At 29.8% G+C, this 23,486-nt stretch overlaps 1 protein-coding gene across 1 annotated transcript in view; it reads left to right on the top strand.

Moving 5' to 3' along the window:
* The window catches only part of LOC107457210 (CKLF-like MARVEL transmembrane domain-containing protein 7), a 98,841-nt gene extending 76,042 nt beyond the window's left edge, over positions 1–22,799 (top strand). The window contains exons 4-6 of the mRNA XM_043052448.2: positions 2,101–2,199; positions 7,916–8,052; positions 19,744–22,799. Coding sequence (XP_042908382.1) covers positions 2,101–2,199; positions 7,916–8,038 — 222 coding nt within the window. The 3' untranslated portion in view covers positions 8,039–8,052; positions 19,744–22,799. The remainder of the gene's footprint in view (positions 1–2,100; positions 2,200–7,915; positions 8,053–19,743) is intronic.
* The last annotated feature ends 687 nt before the right edge of the window (positions 22,800–23,486 follow it).

The raw sequence follows: 23,486 nt of genomic DNA, 5'->3' as shown, positions 1-23,486 counted from the left end.
AAATGTGCTTTTTTTAATTTTGTATAATTTTTAGATAAGTTTCTCATCATGCGCTGCTATTCTCAAAAAGTCTCAATAGAATCACGTGCTTTTATAATATTGATATTCTAGATAACCCGGCATCTACTTACAAAGGCATATCCGACCCACTTAGCAAATGCAATGCCATTCCATGGTGAGTAATTAAGTTCTCCCGGTATCAAAAATTGGAGATCTCACCCCGGTTATACTTCCAGTCTGTTTCCGAATTGCTGATGAATAAAAGTATTATTTTTGTGCTCTGCTCTTATTCCGAACGAAAAATAAAATGTATATAGTGTTCTTTTTACTTTGTTTCAACAAGGTGGTTCCGCGGCAGGATAATAAGAAATTATAATTTACTACGTTCTTTTTATTCAAGAATATGAATTAAATTGCTTTTATGTATTTCTCCCAGTCATATATGTAGTTCGTTCACCAAGAGTTGGCACTCGGTTTCACCTCCTCTTCAAGAGTTCAATTCCACACGGGAGTAAAAGGAAAAACGTCTCCGCTCCTAAAATTGAAACAACCCTTAATGCTCGCCAAAGGCAAACAATGAATTCATTTTCAGTCACTTACTTCGCTTTATCTTCTGCTATAATACCTTTCATTACTGTAGCTAATTAAATAAATTGTATCAATATGTCTCAAAACTGACAAATTATTCACTGAAAGGAACGAAATGTCATCAAATTTATGAAATATTTAATGTTAAAAAAATGCACATTAAGATTGCGAAATAAATATTTTAGTCATCCGATTGCCAAATATCAACCTTGTTCAGGATTGTTCACATGCTTTTCCCATAAACAGCGAAATAGTATCGTTGGATACCACGTGATGAAGGCGGAGGCAAGTGCCAACTCCTGGTAAACGAACTCTACATATTGAGAAAAAGCTGAACCTCTTTGTTTAAGCGAAATCGTTTATATTGATTTAAAAGAAAGGTTATAGGGGTTTCTAATCGTCGTTTTTAGTTCTGAGAGAATAATAATATTTGAATTGAAAGAAAAAGGAACATAAGTTGTAAAGTAACCAATGAATCAGTATTTCTTAAACAGTCACGCATTTTATAAGATCAGTCAAAACTATTATCAGATATGTTTACTTACCCTGCTTTGTGGAAATGTTTTTTCTAATGGTAGCAAATTTGATTTTTGATTAAATTATTCTTGGTTTAAAAAAAACTGATTTAAAATGTTTTATTTACCAATCCATATAAATAATTCGAATACCATTTTATTCCAATTAATTTGTGGCAAGTCTGTAAGGCATTATCAGAATTGACCCAAATTCTGCAAGTTTTAGGTTTTAATTCCTTACTTTAATTTCTATAAAAAAAATTTCTGATAGTGGAAACAGTTGGCATCCTTGTAAAATAACAATAAAGTGGTTCATAAACAAATCTAGTGATTTCTAGACTGCAAACTTCTGTTCATTTAAAAATAAGCTGTTTAATTTTAAAAGTGCTAAAAAAATGAACAAATTTTTTAGAAATAGTGGTGGATAAAAATCTACTAAATTGAATTTATTAAACCAAGAATCATAATTAATAAACTACCACTTGAAAATATTTATTCGCTGTCCGGAGCAAGTTGGCATCTCTGTGTAAATAAATAAAACTATTTTTGTGTGTTCTATATTGCGTTAATTTCTTCAAACCATTTTAGTAACGATAATCATATAAAAAAAAATTAAGAATTTTCTCGAATTATGTGTTTTTTATAATCTTGGCTTCGCTGGTCACCGTACAAACTCAGTACCGGTCACCGGTGACCCCCATGGCATTCAACGTGTTAAAACAAGAGCCTTCCCCAGTATCAAAACATAAAATGACTATTTTGTGTTTAGACACGGAGCAAGATTCTTGTTTATTGCACCGAATCTGTAGTGTGTCCATTTCTGTACAATTATTCACAGTGTTTCGTTTTACCCATGTTACTTGGCTTCTAAAAATCCTACGTAATATACCTACATGTATTCTTCTAAACAGAAACTAAATTTTGTATTTTCCAAATCTGTAAACTTGAAGGAACGTTTCTCTAACTTCTAAAAATGTAATGATTGGTGGTGTTTCAGGAACTGCTGTATGCCGCGACTTGGACATTATTCTACATGATTGCGGCACTGGTTGTTGCTGTCAAAGGAGGACGAGATGATGCCTGGGCTGCTGCAGGAGTGAGAATATATAGCCTATTTATTATACATATTATTATAAATACTTTATTATGTGCAGGTATTGAACAAAATTTCGGAAACACTTCTATGATAACTATATATGTGAAAAAAAAATCTTTCCTTTCGCAGTAAATATTTTGGAAGATTTTACATTGTAAAACTATAAGTAAAACTTGAATGATCATGTTTTATAACAGTCGCTGAACAACCGACCCAATTTTTGGGTTTACGACTACTAATGTTCAACTCCGTAGCCTTGTAATTTTGAGCCCAATCCAGAACACAAGGGAACTCCTGGATTGGGAGAAATTTGCCTTCGTGGAGGACTTTTTAAAGGAACTACTGAAGATATTTCACATCAGCACAGTGGTCGGTGCAAGCCGGATGCAGAATTCGTATCGACCAGCCATCGCCAGGATCGAATCCCAGTTCACCTCATTGGTAGGCGATCGCTATTTCAACTGAGCCATCGCATCCCGAATGATCATGTTCGAAGCTTTTAGAAATGACGACAATTTTACCCATCCAAAATTTGGATCGTCCAAAATAAGGAAAAGAAATTAATAAATTTATTCCATCTTTAATACCAGCAATTCAATAGGATAATTTTAAGGGATTGTAGTTTATATTGCAATAGTGTTTTCATTATTGAGGTGTTAAAAAAGGAAATTAGCTTCTTAATTCCTAAGCTCATTTTGATCGAGGCTAAAATTTTGCATGTGTGAAAAAGGCATCCTGTATGATTTGCAAGTTGTGCCAGTAGTTTCATCACCTCCTACATCAAAATGCCTCCACACGATCTTTTATAAGTAGTCCGCGCAGACTGTTTAAAAAGTGAACCAGTTGTGTGCATGAACCCAAAACCTTTTATGAAAGTAATTGAGAGAAATTCTTCATATATATTTGAGAATTGAATCTGTAGTGGTTGACAAGTGAATAAGGCAAACCAATAATATTCATAAATAAAATAAATTTTTAGTCATATATTTGCTACCACTTTTATAATTTAACTAGATTTTGTATTAAGTGACTCCTTCTAAGAGCGGAAATCTTTCACAGTGATCTGATCGGACTACCTATAAAACACCGTGTGGAGGCTTTCAGTTATAGGAGGCGTTGGTAGTTTGCCATGTAAAATCTCCCAAAATATACACCACGAAAAGATTGTTTACATAGAGTATAAAATAGAAGTGTTTCGATGTTTTTGTCATACCCATGTATATTACTATCTACACCTTATTATATACTTTAGTATAAATTATTTGCGATTTCATATGCACATTCTTTAAATTTGTGTGTTTAAAAGTTACAAAACTTAACACGCATTAAATGTTACAAAGTTAACATAAAACAGTACTTAAACTTGTACAGCCGAGAACAAAATAAATGCATTACTTCATGTGAAGATTTCATCGAAACATTTGCATACCAGCCAACTCTTTTGGATTTTCCGGAAGATTTTATTTTCATATTTAAAGTGGTAGTAAATATATACTATTTTTTTCTTTTATAAATTTAATTTTTAAATGATTTTGATCACCACTATTCTTACAAAAATTAAGCGCATATATTAATATGCGTTACTATCATGGTTGTCAACTTAAGGTATCTCAAATACAACGTATTTTTATGCTTAAAATTGAAGTTTTAATTCCATTTTAATACCACTGAGAAAAATGATAATGGAAAGGATTAAAAGTTGGCAGGTATGTGTATGTATTAAAATGCTTATTTAATTCACATAGCATTTTCTGGAGTTGGATAAATCTGATGTTTGTAACGAGTGAAAGAAGTTTTGTTTCGAATTATAAATTAATTTTTACTACAGTGAAACGTCTCGGGAGCGACCACTCTCTGTTCCACAGTAAAAGTTCCGTTAATGGAGGTTGGACGTTCTTAGGGGTTGACGTCTTCCTCCATTGACTTCAAAATGTTATCGATGGAACATGATTTTTCGCAAACGATTTTAATTTTAGTCAGTTTCCTTTCCTTGCAGCGGAAATACCACTTGTGTTGACGTCATGGAAACCGGAAATATGAATAAACGTTAGCGTTAGTAGAAATGATCCCTACAGATATGAATATGAATAAATACAAATTTAGCAATTAGGAAGGATAGAGCTATTTTAAAAAAATAAGCAAATATGTTTCTAAGTTCGCGTTCAATTTTATACCATAAAAATTAGTTAACTTTAAAGCTTGTTTGCTTGTGATGCTTAGTTTTTTTTCCATCTAAAATAACTTTTATTCCCAACTTTTTCGTCCACCATTTTGTAAAGAACAATTCGTACTGTTTACATTTACCCACTTTCATAATTCTAACACGAAAAAAACAGTGTTCACAACTTTCTTCAACTCATTCCAAAATGTAGGAAAATGTCTGGGGGAAAAGTTTAACTGAATGAGATGAAGACAAATTCGTTATTCGAAGTATCATATTAAATGTTTAAACAAAATGTTTTGCCAATGAGAATTATACTTTAAACATATATAAGTTGTAAAAAAAGGAAAGCTTTGATGCCAAAAGTAGAAGGCATAAGTTATATGTGTTTGGGAAGTCTTACAATTCCTCGACATACACAAACCCAGAAAATTTGCATGTAATAAGTTTGTATTTTTACGAAGTTTGAGGTGTGGATAGCACAGCTATGATTTCATACATTGAAACGCAAAAGACATCATCGGTCTTTTCAACAAACTCTGTTAAAGAAAAACGGTTTTCATCTCAACCTTTGCACTGCAATTTCCCCATTTTCTCATAAACAGCAATAATAGAGCTCGTGTATTTCAAATGATCGGTTTCCTCAAACTCCCTTTGCCATCAACTAAAACATACATTCTGTTTCCAAATCGTGGTTTCAAATTCCACTAGATCCTCTCTTTTTAGCTCCGCGCCGATTACACGTGTCAGTGAAATTTATGGCTTCATCATCTATATCCTCAAGTAACAATGGAGTTCCACTTTCTCTTTTATCCTTGTTATCTTCTACCACTTTTCTTTTTTTTTTCAGTTTTTTAAAGTGTCAGGCAAATTGTTCATTTCCTTGTCAATTTTTTTCTTTTCTTCTTTCTTTGATCATTCTCACTGCGAACCAAATTTTCATTTAAGTCATACACTGTACCTTCTGGGCAACTTTTATCAAAAATAAAGAGTTATGAACAGTGTTCACAATTACCCCCTTCATTCTAAAGGTTGTTAGTTAGAAGTTTCACTTTCTCTTTTATCCTTGTTTTCTTCTACCATTTTTCTTTTCTTTTTCTTCTTTTCGCATTTTTTAAAGTGTCTAACAAAATGTTAATTAACTTGTCAGTTTTTTTCTTTTCTTCTTTCTTTGATCATTCTCATTGTGAACCAAATTTTCATTTAAGTCATACACTGTACCTTCTGGGCAACTTTTATCGAAAATAAAGAGTTATGAACAGTGTTCACAATTACCCCCTTCATTCTAAAGGTTTTTAGTTAAAAGTTTCACTTTCTCTTTTATCCTTGTTATCTTCTACCCTTTTTTCTTTTTTTTTCTTTTTATTCATTTTTTAAAGTGTCAAGCAACATGTTAATTAACTTGTCAGTTTTTTTCTTTTCTTCTTTCTTTGATCATTCTCATTGTGAACCAAATTTTCATTTAAGTCATACACTGTACCTTCTGGGCAACTTTTATCGAAAATAAAGAGTTATGAACAGTGTTCACAATTACCCCCTTCATTCTAAAGGTTTTTAGTTAAAAGTTTCACTTTCTCTTTTATCCTTGTTATCTTCTACCCTTTNTTTTTTTTTTTTTTTTTTTTGATTTTTTGAAGTGTCATGCAAATTGTTAATTTCCTTGTCAATTTTTTCTTTTCTTCTTTCTTTGACCATTCTCAATGTCAACCAAATTTTCATTAAGTCATACACTGTACTTTCTGGGCAACTTTTCTCAAAATTAAAGAGTTATGAACAGTGTTCACAATTACCCCCTTCATTCGAAAGGTTGCAGATAATTATGAACTTGGAAATTTCACACACATGACAATATAGTAAAATGTAACCGATATAACATCTGTATTTTACTATAAAAATCCTTCAATGGTCACAGTGATTTATGATGACGATCTTTTTTTTTCTTCAAGAAAGTTCTTTTTTGCAAAAAAAACTGCATAAATTGTTTGTGAAAAAACAAAGCTTTTTCAGGGGTTAAATGAGTGTGTGAATTTATGAACAAGATATCAATGAATCATTGTGTTAAAAAATGATTTCATCAGCAAACTCAACTACCTCTAATCAATGAATAAGCAAGCAAACGTCATTAATAACAAAATGATGATTCAATGAATAAAATAATTCATAAAAGAGTGAATATCTGAAACAGCAAATGAGTGCATGAATGAAAATGCTTATTGAAGAATAACTTATTCGTTGATTTGCACATTCAGTAATCTCACTCATTCACGTATTTATTGATTCGCTCTTTCCTTGATGCATTGATATGGGGAGTTTTCCATTTATCTTTGATTCAATAACTTATTGATTTTCTGTTTCATTGATATGCTCATTTTCCCGGCTTGATTTATTGATACGCTTACTAATTAATTTTTTCATCGATTGAAAAAATTTTTTATTTCATTTGCCCATTGCTACGCTGCTTATTGTTTTTTTTAAAATTATTCATTGACTCTTTTATATGTTTATATTGATATATCTATAATTTACTTTTATCAGTGTAGTAAAAAAATTGGTCTAGCTAAAAGTTTCAGTAAATAACCAAACGAATAGCACCACTGGTCTTTCCTAATTGTGATTAGATTAACAGATCTTGACTAATAACATCTGCTAATCCAAACATACACATTTTTAAACATTTAAATGCCAATGTTTTATGTCTGAAACATTCTGTTTCTTAATAATAAAGACTAGTAACTTAAATATTTTATTTTTAGCACTTACATTTGGAAAAAATAAATATTTCTATCAACAAAAACTTATTAATTATATAAAATTACATACCATGTATCATATATCATGTTCTGTAATCAATCAGTTGTTACATTGTTTTAATAACTGAAGAAACTGAACTGTAGCTAACTGAAGAAATTTTCCTTTTAATTTATATGCATACCTGCTGCTTCGTTTTTCATGAAGGCACTTTTTCCATTAGTGCAAAATAAGAATCTAGCCAACGCCTCCTATAACTGAAAGCCTCCACACGGTTTTTGATATGTAGTCCGATCAAACCACTACGGAGGTAAACAAGTATACAAAAGAGTCATTTAACAGAAAATCTAGTCAAATTAAGAAAGTGGTAGCAAATATATCTCTTAAAATTAGTTTAATTTATGAATAAGATTGGTTTGTTTTATTTACTTGTCAACCACCACAGATTCAATTCTCAAATATATAAAATAAATTTCTCCCAATTACTTATAAAAAAAACTTTGGGTTCATGCTCACAGCTAGTTTACTTTTCAAATAGTCCGCGCAGACTACTTATAAAAAACCGTGAGGAGGCTTTCTGATGTAGGAGGTGATAGTCCAGCAGGTATATGGTTAATCCAGTCTTGTTTGGGGTTGTAATAAAATAGATATTTTCGGATATTAAAAGTAAATAAAAAAAATTATATTTAGAGCTTTTTTGGGATACTTAATAAAATCCTTTTGTTCATTCAAAAAGATAAAAAAATACCTTTTGATGCTTATTATTACTTTGTGCTGGGTATCATTGTGTTGTTCATTTCTATCTAGTTCTTTGGATTTGCTGGTGCAATTCTATACGCTGCTGACTGTTATACTAAATACAAGTACTGGAAGGACGGTATACCAGCACAAGGAGTAAAACCACCGGAGATGAATTACGCAGCCTATTGACTCAGTACTCCCTGGTAAATATTCCAGTTCATTTAATTTCATATTTGAACAAATGATGAACTTAGCTTTTCAGTTACCAGTCCTTTCTGGTTTTTGAATTTTATCCCTTTTACATACATTTTCCATTTAAACAACTTTACTTGGTTTATCTTTTAAATTTTACTTTTATCATTTTTTAAACCTGTTACTTCTTTTCTTACTAACTTACTTTTCTCTCTAAATTTTATCTCTTGACATTTAGATACTTTGTATTAATCGATTTTAAATGTTCTTCTCTACATTCCTTTTTCGCTATATGTCCTGTAGCTTACAACAACTTTTTTTTACTCTATGTCTTTTTTAATTCTATGATGTTGTTATTGATTGAGACCCTTCCACCTGTTTTTCAATTTTGTGTTAACACGTTTAATGCCATGGGGTCAACGGTAACCGGCACTGAGTTTGTTCGTAGCGCAACGGGGGTCACCGGTGACCGGCGAAGCCAAGATTATTAGAAACACATAATTCGAGTAAATTTTTCATTTTTTTAATATTATTATCGTTACCAAAATGGTTTGAAGAAATTAATGCAATATAGAATGCACAAAAATAGTTTTATTTATATACACAGATAGCCAACTTGCTTCCAACAGTGAATAAATATTTTCAAGTGGTAGTTTAATAATTGTGATTCTTGGTTTAATAAATTCAATTTAGTAGATTTTTATCTACCACTATATCCAAACAGTTCACAGACTTATATAATTCACCATTTGATATGACATGCTGTACCTTTAAAAAAGCTAGCGAAATATGGCTAATCTATGCAAATTTAATTCGCAGTTAGTTGCCATTTGGCCGGATGGGCGAGCCATGTATAATTAGCTTGGCATTGAACGTGTTAATACCACGAACAAATATAAATATTGAAATTTCGCACATTACTTGCAAAATATAATTCTAAGATATTTTGCGTCTCTTGTAAATTTTTAATAAATGCTAAGGAGGAGCTTTCAACTCTTCTCCTACTCTCCTGAAGGAGGGGGGGGGGATGGAACTGTCGCGACGACGAGTTCGTCAAAATTTTTCCGCATACCCCAATCAATGTAGGGGGGGGGGGATCGGGCGCCAAATCCCTCGCCCCAGTCTAAATGAGCATTCTAATGTTCTAGAAAACGAAAGACTTTACAAAACGAAAATCGATTCCCTTTAAGGTAATTGAACTATAGATGATATTTTAACCTTGATATTTGATATAAATGAAATAATTTGTCGCATTTTTTCTTATAACCATCGACTAACATACCCTATCCAGGTAATGGATTTGAAGCAAGAAAGGCCGAGAGAAAGGATCATTATAATTTTGCATTCACACTACTACTTTATGGAACAAATTAGTCTTCGAAGGAAGTTATTTGATTGAATCTAATTTATATTTGTCAAGGGGGGGCACCATGAAAACCAGTCTGTTAACCAGTTATCAATCGTACTCTAGTAAATTCTACGTTATCAACCAACATTTTTTGCTAGCACCGTAATTTTTGTGCAAATAAATAAATTATTTTGTGCTTAAAACGAACAGTTATGGGCTACTCAAACACAATTGAGATGCATATGAAGAAGTTGGAGACTCTTAGTTGACGGTGTATTAAGTGTATAATTATTATCCTGTATTTGAGAAATCTGAAATAAATGGTATAGAATTTGAAATCAAGTTCTTCACTCATTTAATTTTTAAAGCAAAAAGAGAAAAATTGAAAAATTACTACTTTAACTTTTTGTGCTGTTTGATTTTCTTTGTATTTTTAATTGCTTTCACTGTATTTCTGAATTTTTAAAAATTTATTTCATTTATTTATCACTATAAAACTTTATGTTGTTATAACTTAATACAATGAAACTTTTTGCGTGATTGTGATTCTACATTATGAAGCTTTATGTATTTCAGAATATTTAATGAAATTGTTATTAAATTAGTTCATTTTTGTCTTAAATTAATCATAAATCTTTGTAAAGTGTTATGAAATGTTATTTATTTGCCGATAGAAACCTCTATACTATTATTGACGCCATTGATATCTAATCAATTGTGGTAACTAAGATACTGTGGCAATAGTATCTTAGTTACCATTTAGTCTAATTATCTTAGTTTAGTTAATTTACGACTCTATGAAACAGATGATTTTTTTTTGTTCTACAATGATTGTTTAACAATTTTTATTATTGTAAATTTTTTAAATATTATTCATTGCTTAACGATGTTGATTTTTATCACAGTACTATATTTAGCCTTATTGAGATCAAATTAATTATGTAAATCAAGTTTACCCGGGCATGCATACGTAAATACATTTTGCAATTTTTTTAAATGTTATCATGGTAAAAATCATTTAAAACTATAAATGTTTATATCTCTTTAAATTAATTGGGGAAAATTTAGGGATAAAATCCGGAGAAGTTGGAAAATGCGGAATATTTACAATCGAATGACTTTGGTTTTATTTTACTTTTTTCAAGAATTGCAGTTTTAATAGGTATTGCAGGTAGAGTTATATGTTGTAGTTGCTATTCCGTCATAGTTTTCACCAAGGTTTTCACGTTACAAATACTGTATACTTTTCTCAAAAGCTAGATATGAAATGAAGTACCCTATTTACTATTTTTTAAATCCACACCGGATAAGAAGCTGCCTTGCCTGAAAAAAAAAGAGATAGTCTTAGGAAAACTTTTATAATTCCTCAAACTCTGGAAAGCTTTGTAAAGTTAAATTCCTTAAATTATTAATGATTTTACTTTTTTGACTCGACAGATGTTTTTTTTTCCCTTAAATTAGTTTTTTTTTTTCTTTTTGAACATTTTTACTCAAATTGCATGGAAAAATTGTATTTCGGTTTTAAAATATTGAAAATTCCAATCATAAAAAATAAGAAATTCAAATTACTAAAAGCCAGAACTTTTTGTATATCTAACAAATTATTTACCTACAAATATTCAAATATTTTTAACAATATCATCTGTATATTTGTTTTATTAAATAGCTGCTTTTTACCCGAAAACTAAGGGCTTTTAGCGCACAAAAAAATGTTCCTAAGAATGTTTCTAAAGTTATGAAACAAAATATGACATTTAGATAACATTAGAAAGACAAATCTTTGAACCGTAGTAGCGATTTAACAGAAAGACTAGTTTTAGTAACCATCATTTTTCCTCAAACCTCCACTTATTTTAATTAAAGAATTAATTTTTGACCGGAGGCGAATAGCTCTTTGAAAGAAAATTGTTTTAGTTAACTGAATGTTTCAACAGTTAAATACACCAATAATTCTAACTCTTACGCCAACAATTCTGAAATCGTTCTGTAGTATTGTGGTGTTTTTGCAAGAATGCTTTTAAAATTATAGTGGCATTAAAAAAGGAAAGAACTTTAAACTTTCTCCTCTCATTTTGATCGATTTGAATTTGCATGGGTAAAAAAACCAGACACCTTTATTAATAAACTTCAATCCAGATCTTTCTAATCGTGCCAGTTTTGTCATTTTAGAATTATGATAAACTTCAATACTAACTCTATGTAAACAATTTTTCTTTTAGCAACAAAAATTTTACATGGTAGAACTGTTGGCACATTTCGAAAGATTAGGTTTGAAGCTTTTAGAAATGGGGCCATTTTTACCTATGCAAAATTCGGAGTAACTGAAAAGAGAAGAAGATGTCAATACATTTAACTTTAACACCAGTATATTTACAAACCATTCAGTAGAATTGTAGTATTTTTAGAAGAATGCTTTAAGAAATATAGTGGTATTGAAAGAGGAAAAAACATTAAACTTCCTGTTCTCATTTTGATCCATAAGAATTTGCATGAGTAAAAAAAAAACACCTTAAAAAAAGACCAAAAAGACTTGTTAAAGACACCTTTTTGCAAATTTTTTCGATAGTTTTGTCAAGTAAACTTTTCTAAAACATTTGCTGCTAAAAAGATTATTTACATAAGGTTAAAAAGATTATTTACATTATTTTGTTATCCCTCTGTTTATTACTTTTTTTTTAAGAAAAAAAAGCAAGCACTACAAAAATATGAAAATTCGCTTTAGAAAAGCGCATTTTGTATTGACACCAAAGATATTTTTATCAATTTTGATAATAAGTTCGAATTGAAAGTAAAACAAAAAGATCCATGCACTAAAAAGCAAAGTTAAAGGACAAATAGTTCTAATTCATTTAAAAGAAACGTTACAAGTCGCTATGTACTCTTATTGACATCAATGACATACCTGTCAACTTTTAATCCGGGGATGATTTTCCTTAGTGGTAGAATAATGGAATTTAAATTACAATTTAAGGCAGAAATGTATGCTTATATTAGAGGGCTATTACACTATTCTAAATTGGATTATAAATTTATATATATGCTTAACTTTTTTAAAAATAGTGGTGATCAAAAAGTTTATAAATGAAGTTTATAACTGCAAAGAATATATAAACGCCAAATGCGTAATACGTTCCTAGTATACTAATAAAGGAACAATGCATTGTTATATTAGTTTATTTAGTACTTGTTAAAACTGCATGAATAATGTTCAGTTTTAATATGTATACAGTGGAAAAGTCCATTACCATTCTTTCCATTCCATAAAACAATAGAAAAGTCCATTGTTTTACGGTCCACTGAAAGGCATACTTATCCGCGAGAAATTGCTTGATTATGTTCATGAGATGACCCATCACCTCCTACATCAGAAAGCATCCACACGGTATTTTATAAGTAGTCTGCGCAGATTATTTAAAAAAGCGAACCACTTGTGCGCAAGAACCCAAATTCCATTTTAAAAGTACTTGAGATAAATTTATCATACATATTTGAGAATTGAATCTGTAGTGGATGACAAGTAAATAAAATAAACAATTATATTCTTAAATGAAACAAATTTTTAGACATATATTTTCTACCACTTTCTAATTTTTAATAGATTTCATATTAAATGGTTCCTTCACTCATTGATTTACCTTCATAGTGGTCTGATCAAAGTATCTACAAAAAAGCGAGTGGAGGCTCTTTCAGTTACAGCATCATGCAAGATGAATACAGTTAATCTTTATTTTTGTGGATGAATTTCAAAAAACATGTTTTGCTTAATATAATAAAACCGCAAAGGAGAACAAAATAAGTTAATTAATAAAAAAAATTGGAATAGTATAAGTTTTAATTATTGTTTTGGTATATATCTTTCAGTTTTGTGCCCGATTTATTAGGGTTGTTCAGTAATGATTTATTTTTTAAAAAAATTTAATCTGTACGAAGAGGGTTTTCAGCTACTGCATTAATAAAATTCTAATTAAAGTCATTAAAAATTTCTATGCTTTAAAAATTTCTCCGTTATATCACAAGTTACTGGTGAAAAAAATTTCATAAAAAAATCAAATGTTGGAGAGTATGCAAGTTATTCCTAAATGATACTAAATGGGTTATTTGAAAATTTTGCATCTATCACTTTTTAAATAAAAATTGAATTCTGATAATAAGGCTGAATCTTTAATATATCCTCAGCCAACTTTTATAAATTTACTAATCAAGGTATTTGCCAGTATTTTAAAATACTGGTAGATTCTAAACTCAAAAAAACTTGTCTAGCAATTAGTTTTTCGACTTCACTTCACTAAAATCGCGCTTCCCGCGATTTTTAAAAATTTTAAAAAGCGGTAACTGAAATAAAACAAATTTCGATATTTTAAATTTTGTGTAGCCACTATCATATCTGCTAACTTATAATCTCTCCGAAGATGATTTACTACAGTGGTATTAAAATTAAAAGTAAATTATATTTTCACTCTAAAATTTAATTTGCATTTGGCGTGTACTTTACCTCCACAGTGATAATTTTCACTACCAAACATACGACAGGTACTCAACTTCATATGACAGTCATTGAAAATTTTATTTTATAATCATCGTTGAACTGCCGACCCAATCCTAAGTTTACAACTTACGAACCCAATCCATAAGACAAGGGAACTCGATGGAACTAACCCCCATTTTCGTTACAGGAAGAGGAAAACTTAGCACGGGTAACCAGATGGCAAGGGGACACTTATCCTGGATCCATCTACCACTGAGGATATTTTACGTCCGCACTACTGTCGGTGCGAGCCAGGTGCGGAATTCGTATCGACCTGCCATCTCTGGGTTTCAAATTCAGATCACCTCATTGGGAGATGAGCTCTCTATCCCATGAGCCACCACGGCTCAGTCATTAACAATTGGGGGGGGGATCTATGTTTCTGAGCACAATCGTCAAATTAAAAGTGTGCGGCAACATGTTTATACCATTTACACTTGCTGATAAACTTTCCTGAAAATCAAAGTACCCCCCCCCAAAGAAATTCAATCGTTAAGGATTCTTTAGCTGAAAGAATATTGGTAACAGCTGCGTTAGATGTCATTTCAGCGAAGAGGAGAAAAAATCGCATAGCTGCCAACTCTTCCGGTTTTCCCGGAAGATTTTATTTTCATATTTAAAGTGGCAGCGAAATTCATGTTATTTCACTAAAATTTTTGAAATATAATAATAATTTTAAATCAGTTTGACCACCACTACATATAAATAATTACAACAAATATATAAAAGCATATTAGTCGTTACGATAGCGAATCTCTATCCGATTAAAATATAAATATATTTTTGAGGAAGATAGTTTTTCGGTAATAGTTTTACTACCACTTGGAAAATCCATTCTCGTAAAGATTGAATGTTGGCAGGTATGCACTCGTATAAGAAGCAGACTTGAAGGAGTAAATAACCTTATTGTGGTTTCCCCAGACCTTGTTACAAATTCCAGAGAAGGAAGGTATTGTACAATTTTTTTAAATTCTTTTTCCCCTTTGACATTCCCTAAGAAAACTATTATGCAATGGCCAATCCTCTTATCTCAAGTAGACTACGGTCGATGATGAAATAATTTTTTGGTGTTTCTGGAAGGCGTTGTCTTCGAGGAAGCTGGTGCGTTTATAGAGATCATCGAATTTTGCGAACGGGGAGAAAAAAAAAACTCAAAAAAATCCGGTCAATGACAAGATGGTCGTAGACTCGAAACGAATCAAAAACAATCCCACGCTTCGTGTCGCAATGGTACGCATTGACCTTGTTTAAATTTGATTGCTAAGAAGGAAGGATGATTCGGATCTTGATGGCTTTATTTGCCTATTGCCACAGTAACGGGAGGCGTAAATGGTAACGGAAGATCTTTAGAAATAAAACAAGTTTTGTCGGGTAGAATTTTAATTAATGGATGTCGCGGATGTAGTTGTCAATACCTGAAAACGTTTACTTTCCTGATTATGACATTTCTAATTTTGTTGAGAAGTAATAATCAATTTATAATTAATGGCAGAAATCGGCATTGCTTATATAGCTCAGAGGAATATTAATAAACATGTATAGATAGATGGTTAAACAATTTATTTATAGCGGAAGTTAAAAAATCACTTTATGTTTATAAAGTAAAAAATTTATAAGAACAAAAATTTTACTATAGCAGATATGCCAACTTGCTCCGGAGAGCAAATATATATTTTAAAGTGGTAGTTTATCAATTGTGATTCTTGGCTTAATAAATTCAATTTAGTAGATTTTTATCCACCACTATTTCTAAATAATTCGTTGGCTTATATAATTTACCACTTAATAGTATATATGTCGTGCTACACCTTTTAAAAAGCAAGCAAAAATAGTCACATAATTACAAAATTTACGTTGTAATAATTTACTGCTTTTTTAATTATTTAGGCGTGTCTGAAGCAGTTGGGATCTCTGCCTATAGCTTCAAAAATAATATTAAAGCGCCNATTGCATTAATAGCATTTTCAATTCCCTTCATCCTTCAAGTGAGTTCATTTTATTAATCACCTCCGGAAACCGGTTGTGCGCTAACGTTGACATCGGGGTCATTCTCATCGGATGCGATTTTTCCGCTTGCGAAAACTCTCACACATACGAGTACCTTATTGGCTAGTTGTTCGCATGTAAATATTTTCAACCAATCAGATTGTCATTCGCATGATACTCGAGTGAGAATGGACCTGTGTCTATTCGACTGAGATAGGATTTTATCAAGCTCCAATTGTATAAACGAAATGCTGTATCAAATGCATATGCGGATGTTTAGTAAGTATAAGTACTAACTCTGAATAAGCTTATAAAGTGTAGAGTACAAAATATTGTCAAAAAAAGAAAAAAAGAATCGATTCTTTTTCAAAAACGAACTTGATGAATCGATTCACAAAAAAGAGTTGATTGAAATATCGATTCGTTCGTTTTTCGCACATCACTAGTTATACGTCGCTATATACTTTTATTGACACCAATGGCATACCTGTTAACTTTTAATCCTTTCGGGGATGATTTTCCTTAGTGGTAGATTAATGGAATTTAAATTACAATTTAAAGCAGAAATATATTAGGAGGGCTATTGCGGTATTCTGAATTGGATTATAAATTTATATATATGCTTAACTTTTTTAAAAATAGCGGTGTTCAGAAAGATTAAAAATGAAGTTTATAACTGTAAGGAATATATAGAAAGCATACATTTTACTACCACTTTAAATATAGAAATAAAATTTTACGCCAAATGCGTAAAAGTTGGCACGTATGCAATGATGGTTATTTAGTTGTGGCATTAAGCACTACTGAGTATTACGGTAATGTTGCAATTTAAATACGTTCCAAGTATATTAATAAAGGCACAATGCATTGTTATATTAGTTTATTTAGTACCTGTTAAAACTGCATAAATACTGTTCAGTTTTAATATGTATACAGGAGAAAAGCTCATTCATTACCATTCCATAAAACAATGGAAAAGTCCATTGTTTTACGGTCCATTGAAAAGCATACTTATCCGCGAGAAATTGCTTGATTATGTTCATGAGATGACCCACACTCTCTTTTGAAGGTAGTCCGATTAGACCACTATGAAGGTAAACAAATTGGTGAAAGAACCATTTAATATGAAATCTATTAAAAATTAGGGAGTGGTAGCAAATATATGCTTAAAAATTTGTTTAATTTATGAATATAATAGGTTTGTTTTATTTACTACTTGTCTACCACTACAGATTCAATTCCCAGATATATATATGTTGAATTTCTCTCAAGTACTTTTAAAATATATGCCACCATAATGATGCATAACACAAAATGTTTTCATACACTGTATATTATTTTATGATGTATGGGTTAGGGGGCGTAGCGCGGCACAGGCATCCAATTTGTTTTAAATAAAGAAAAAAGACTTTTAAAATAGAATTTGGGTTGATGCGCACAAGTGGTTCGCTTTTCAAGTAATCTGCGCAGACTACTTATAAGAAACCGTATGGAGGCTTTCTGATGTAGGAGGCGTTGGATGACCTGGAGCAACAGCATCATGCTAAATGAATACAGTTAATCTAAATTTTTATGGGATGAATTTCTAAAAACATGTTTTGCTTAATATAATAAAACAGCAAAGAAGAACAAGATATGTTAATTAATAAAAAAATTGGAATTGTATAAGTTTTAATTATTGTATTGGTATATATTTTTCAGTTTTGTGCCCGATTTCTTATGGTTGTTCAGTAATGATTTATTTTTAAAAAAAATTAACCTGTACGAAGAGGGTTTTCAGCTAGTGCATTAATAAAATTATAATTAAAGTCATTAAGAATTTCTATGCTTTAAAAATTTCAACGTTATATCACAAGTGCTGGAAAAAAAATTCATAAAAAAATCAAATGTTGGAGAGTGTGCAAGATATTCCAAATTGATACTAAATGGGTTATTTCAAAATTTTGCATCTATCACTTTTTTAATAAAAATTTAATTCTGAAATTGAAACTGAATCTTTTAAATTGTTAATCACAATTTAAATGTGATAATTAGTGAAGACATTTGCCAGTATTTTAAAATACTGATAGATTTTGAACTGAAAGAAACTTGTCTTAGCAATTAGTTTTTCCCCTTCAGTTCACTAAAATCGCGGTTGTTGAAAATTTTAAAAAGTGGTAACGGAAATAAAAACAAATTTCGATATTTTAATTTCTGTGTAGTCAATCATACCTGTCAGCTTGTAATCTCTCCGAAGATGATTTACCACAGTGGTATTAAGATTAAAAGTAAGTTACATTTATACTCGAAAATTTATTTTGCATTTGGCGTGTACTTTACCCCCACAGTGTTAATTTTCACTACCAAACATACGACAGGTACTCAACTTCATATGACAGTCGTTAAAAATTTTATTTAATAACCATTGTTGAACTGCCGACCCAATCTTAAGTTTACGACTACCAATGTTCAACTCCGCAGCCTTGTAATTTTGAACCCAATCCATAAGACAAGGGGATTCGATGGAACTAACCCCCATTTTCGTTACAGGAAGAGGAAAACTTAGCACGGGTTACCTGATGGCAAACGGACTCTTACCCAGCATCCGTCAACCACTGAGGTTATTTTACGTCAGCACTATGGTCGGTGCGAGCCGGGTGAGAATTTCGAATCGAGCAGTCATCACTGGGTTTTAAATTCAGATCACTTCATTGGGAAGTGAGCGCTCTATCGTACGAACCACTAACGGCTTATATAGTCATTAACAATTGGAAAAAAATCTATGTTTCTGAGTCGTCAAATTAAAAGTGTGCGATAACATGTTTACACATGTTTATACCATTCACACCTGCTAATAAACTTTGTTGAAAATCAAAGTTCACCCCAAAGAAATTCAATCGTTAAGGGCTCTGTAGCTGAAAAAAAAATTGGTAACAGCTGCGTTAGATGTCCTTTAAGCGAATAGGAGAAAGAATCGGAAGAGAATTGAATGATATTCTTGATATTAGTTTTTATAAGTATTGATATATTGCCCTTAATTAAAATATTGACATTTTTTTTAAAAAAATAAAGTTAGAAAGTAGAAGTTTGGTTCTGCCCAAAATATTCATTTTTTGTCAACCTTTTGGGTTCGTGAAAAAAAAAACATTTTCTAGTTTAATTAGTCCGAAACTAATTAAAAACTTAAAATAAATGAGGCGCATTTAGTTTTTAAGTATGACCTTTCTAAGATTTAAGTAAGTAATGGTAAAGTAAAATATATAAACAAACAAAACCCTGCTAAAAGTTTTCGCTAAAGGGAATTACGCTGGGGGAAAAAACGACTTTGGCTTAAAATAATTCAAAAATTAATCTCCGCGTGGATAATATTTTAATGATCGAATGTTTTTTATCACTACGGTATGAAAATTCAAAATTTCAATTTTTTTTTTTTTTTTAAATATTCGAGTTATGATAGTGCAAAGTACTTCAATACTTTTCGAAAAGTTTTCGTAACAACGGTAATGGTGGCAGAAATGGCAGGCAGCAGAAATGGCAGGTGGCAAAAATGGCACAACGGTAATGGTGGCAGACTGATTATTTAGTGTTGCATAAACATATCATAAGAGAGTGAAGCTTTAATTTGGTGTAAAAATATCATATAAACGGCTTAGTGCTGGCTAACACATGACACCCTTATTATGTCAGTTATTGAAGTTGCACTTTATTTTATGCCGAAAATACACATGATTTTAAATCAAACAATGGGATTTAGATAGAAGTTTTCTAATCTATTAAAAATTTAAATGCTCTTATTTAATTGATTCTGTCAATATACATTGCTTATTCTTTTGTATACTTATTTTTCTTTTCTTATCTTTTCAGTACCGCAGATAACACTAAGTGGTGTACCTTATTTGTTTCAAAAATTGCATACGATAATAATCATGTACAATGGTGTACTGAAGTCAGAATTGAAGATTTATCAGCGAGAAACATTTAAATATGAGGCCCTCTCGGATGATTGATTATCCGTGAAAAAACAAAGTAGAATTTGTTAAAATGAACTCACTAGATAACGGACATGTTGTTGTACCTCAAACACTGCATGAGTCAGCTTTATTGTGTAGAGATTTTATCCACTCCGAATTTTATTTCAATTGTAAATATGTGTTATACAATATTGTTTTAACATGCAATATATATTCATATTTTTAGCTGTCTGTGTTCAGTATCGCTGTGAAATATAGAACTTTGTGCTGCCATCTAGGCAATAAAATAAGAACTATAAAGGAATTAAAAATGCCAGCAAGGACAAATTTTCATCTTTTAATTCGACATGATTATGTAGATTCTATATAGTTATGTAGATTTTTGGCTTTTTTGTTATTTCGTAATTGGTTTTTATTAATATTGTTTATTTAATTAAAATTAAATGGTAAAATTTTGTGCAATAATTTATATTTATATTTCGTTTCAAACTTTTTATTTAAGTGTGTATTTTAATTTCGATATCAGGCTATTAGCATATGCATGTAACAGATATTAATTCTTTATTCACTTAAGTAGTATATATTACATCACAATATTTTAATTATTCGTAAATGAATTATTAAAATCACGTTTTTATAATTAAATTTTACTATTGCATCAATAAAAATGTAAAACATAGAAATTAGAATAGTTTTCAACAAATAATTTTAAGGAAACTAAAGTCTCTATGATAATTCGGTTAAAGTATTTCAATCTATTAATTTAACAATTCAATCTATTAATTGCTGTAAAGTACGTTAAATTACACTTTTCTATGTGAGATTAGTTAGAAATTGTTGAAAAATGTGTTATCGCTTAGAAAATAAATATATTTAACTATTAATTTAAAATAAATTGCAATTTATTAAATAAAAAAAACATGTTATTTTTGATTCCACCTGGGACCGAACTAGAGAAAGCTATTTTCCTACAGTTATAGGTAGAAAAATTGTTGTTATTGAGATTGTTATTATAGATTAAACTGTAATTTGTTTGATCTACGTGTATTATTTTTAAAATTGTAATATCTTGTGCCAATGATATTTCTATCTTCAATTTTAATATTTAACACCGAATTTATGTTATTATGGTGTATTGTATACTTATAGAATTTTCGAAGGACATGAAAAACAAAGTTTTTCGACATCTGAAGGCTTCTTAAATTTTTTACCCTCTTTGTTCTAAAATAATTTATCAAAACTTTTAACAAGTGATTAAAGTTATTATTTTTGTTTATTTATGTATTTTTTAAAACCTTTTTGTTGACGTTATAAGTAATAATAGTTCAATAAAAATCAATTCAACAGTTCTATTAAGATTCGATATTGTGTCAGATAAAAGCGGGATTATTTTTGGATATGTAAAAATCCATATTAAAAAGACGCTTATTATTTAAGAATGAAAAATTTTTTAAAAAAATAATAAAGCTGAATATGAAATTTTATTTGTATCTAATGGTGTCATTAGCTTGATGTAATTTAACTATTTCTACCAATCATATATTAATCTTACCGACTTAGCAAATTGGAACGTTTGTGTACATTTGAGTAATTTATAATCAAAATATTGTTATGACATTAGATTTTTAAAGATTTAATGCATTAAGTTTAACACCTTCCAAAATTATTTGGAAAAATTTAATGCATTAAGTTTATCTCCTTCCAAATAAATTTTAATTAGAAATATCAATTTGATAATTGATTATCAATTGAATAATTAGATGATAATTAAATAGAATTACAATTGAGTAATTAGATAATTGGTTATCATCACTAAACATTTTGTGGTTTATTGAAGTTTCAAAGTGTTATGACGTACAATTAATTATAACAAATTAATTCAAATAAAGAATGTTAGAATTGTTTGAAAGATAATTTATGAACGAGTACTGTACACCATTTTTGTGTAATTTAAATTATCCCTTTATTGCTGGAAATATTATGAGTTTCAAAAAAAGGCGAATTTCTCCGAATAACAATTTTTCAATATTATTGAAGATGATAGCAAAATTTATGCATTAAAATCAGTTTAAAAATATTTTTGATCATCTTGACACTCAAAGAAAAATCAACTATATAAAAGATCTGATAAGAAGTTTATTATATTATTAAGTGCTGTCAAAACAACAAAAAACATTTGTCTACCTTTTAATTATTTTAGAACAATTGTAAAATATTGTGGCGAGTCAGAAATCCCAAGTTTTCATCTCTGTTCTTACAACTCTAACGATTGTTGTAAATTTCGTAAAATTAAATTCAGTGAATATTAAAATAAATTTTTACCATTAATTAACGATTCAGTTTGAAAAAAAATACATCGTTTTTCAAAACACAAATTATTTTTTGTTCATTGTTGTTAATTATTTTTAGTCCATGCATATATATTAGATGGAATCGCATAAATGAATTCTAATAATGAAATAATTTGGTTTCCTCAATTCGCCAGTAAGGCTAAACTTGAAAATACTTCGAGCAATATCGAGTTAACTTTGTAACTGTAGATTTATTTAAGTTTATTTTCAAGACATTGTGATTGACTTATTATAATTACTTATTTGTAGTGATTATTACGAAACTGGCACTATTATTCTTTAAAATCTTTTAAGAACTGTGTTTAGCATGCTAAAACCTACTATTTTGATTGCACCAGACGTATGAAAAGGGTTAAGAAAAACAGATTTCAAAGGCATTCCTGAATTAGTGCAGGCATTAATTATTCAAATCTTATCCTTCATTAAGCTCAAAAAAAATATTTTTCAAACTATTTATCCCCATTAAATATTAATATTTTAAATCATATACATTGAACTTATATTTAAACTTCTTTAAAGAAAAAAAGTATAAAACTTTATATTAAAATATTTAAAAATAAACAGCCGAATCTTCGCCTCGAAAATAACAAAAAACAAACCCGTATTATCTTTTTATTTAATTACTTACAAGAGCAATTATCAATTACTTATAAGTACATATTGGAAATTTTAAAAGCAAAATCATTTATTTAAAATACATCATCATAACTTTTAAAATTTAATGACTTCGAATACAAATACCTACGAATTACAAACAGACTTTATTGCTGTATTATTTAATGCAAAATGTCTTGCTCAAGATTATGTTTCGATTTACCCAGCTACAAATGTTTACTTTTATATAAAAATAAATAAATAAAAATTGAGCCTAAATTGTTTTTAACGTAGCCAAAAATGCACAAAGTGTGGTTCATTACTTATCATTGAATTATTAAAGCTATACACATTTAATTGCAACTTTCAATTTAAAAAATAAAATTTTATGCAATAAATTAAGGTCCTTCCAAATGCTTAAAAAATATTAGCATTAATATTTTTCATAAAGGAAAGAAATAATACTTCTTATGTTATGTCAAAAAAATCTTGATCTGTTCCTCCTAAAAATAAAAAAAAATTCTTGACTATGGGAACAAAATTTTGCAAAGAATTTCACAAGTATGTACGATCATGAAGAATAATTTTTCCATCTAACCATGATATTAGTTTTGAAATGATAAATTTTAATCGATGAATCATTTTCGAATTTCGCTTTTGAAACTTTATATATTGTAGCAGTAGGGAACAA

This window comes from Parasteatoda tepidariorum, chromosome 6 (assembly GCF_043381705.1).
Source record: "Parasteatoda tepidariorum isolate YZ-2023 chromosome 6, CAS_Ptep_4.0, whole genome shotgun sequence".
NCBI lineage: Eukaryota > Metazoa > Arthropoda > Arachnida > Araneae > Theridiidae > Parasteatoda > Parasteatoda tepidariorum.
The sequence above is the reverse complement of the archived record's forward strand: the minus strand, read 5'-3'. Positions and strand labels throughout refer to the sequence as shown.